This window comes from Fonticula alba (assembly GCF_000388065.1).
Source record: "Fonticula alba strain ATCC 38817 unplaced genomic scaffold supercont2.3, whole genome shotgun sequence".
NCBI lineage: Eukaryota > Rotosphaerida > Fonticulaceae > Fonticula > Fonticula alba.
The window spans coordinates 1,790,386-1,791,310 of NW_009242973.1; the positions used below are offsets into that span (position 1 = coordinate 1,790,386).

General features: G+C 76.6%; 1 protein-coding gene across 1 annotated transcript in view; it reads left to right on the top strand.

Annotated features, from left to right (window-relative positions):
- The window catches only part of H696_02166 (hypothetical protein), a gene marked incomplete at both ends in the record, with an annotated part of 1,625 nt that extends 950 nt beyond the window's left edge, over positions 1-675 (top strand). The window contains 2 exons of the mRNA XM_009496063.1: positions 381-475; positions 637-675. Coding sequence (XP_009494338.1) covers positions 381-475; positions 637-675 — 134 coding nt within the window. The remainder of the gene's footprint in view (positions 1-380; positions 476-636) is intronic.
- Between the last annotated feature and the right edge of the window lie 250 nt (positions 676-925).

A 925-nucleotide genomic window follows, 5' to 3' on the forward strand; every position in this document is an offset into this window, starting at 1 on the left:
CCCGGGGGACGGGGGGCGGCCCACACAATGCGGGGGGCAGCGGCGCGCGGGGATCCCATCGGACGCGCGCAGTTCCCCGAGACCATCCCGGCAGCGGAGCGCGTCCCCTGTGCGTGCCTCCCCCCCCCCCCCCTGTTGCTCTCCCTTCGGCCTCCCTGGCTCCTTGGCTCCTGCTGGCCTTTGCCGGCCGTGGTGTTTTTTTCTCCAAGTGCCGGGCAGGGCGGGCATTTTGCCGTGCCCACCGCGCGGGCAATGATCGCTCATACAATGTGCATGCTGGCCTCCGCTCGAGCACACCATGCTGGCCGGAGGGCGGGTTTAGCCCGGGACCGCCTCGAGGCCCCCACACCTGGAGGTGTGTCTTCCCCTCGGGTGTGCAGGTGTATGGCTGCGCACCCACCCGGGGGGCGTTCGGGTGTTTCCCCAGGAGTCTTGCGGGTCCCCCAGCCCCCTGGAGCGCCATCCGCTGCGTCCAGTGCCCGGCGGCGGGGTTGGCCGGGGCGCCCAGACACATGCCTCGTTGTGTGTGTGTGTGTGTGTGTGAGAGAGAGAGAGAGCCCAGAGCTGGACCTGCATGGCATGCCTCACCCCCCCCCCCCCCCCCCCCCCCTCCCCCCGGCAATGCACCGGGCGCAGTGGATCCTCGACCGCGGGGCGCAGCAGGGGCCAGGGTGAGGCATACACTCCCTGACTGCTAGCCCGACCCGGGGGGGGGGGGGGGGGGGGGGGGGGGGGGGGGGGGGGGGGGGGGGGGGGGGGCGCGAGGGGGGCACGCCTCCGGGGCGGGGTGGCGCCGGGGGCCCGCGGCGCTCCGGGGGGCCCCCCCCGGCCGGCGGCCCCCCGGTTTGGGGGGCGCCCCCCCCGCCCGCCGGGGGGGGGGGGGGGGGGGGGGGGGGGGGGGGGGGGGCTCAGGCTCACGGCGTCC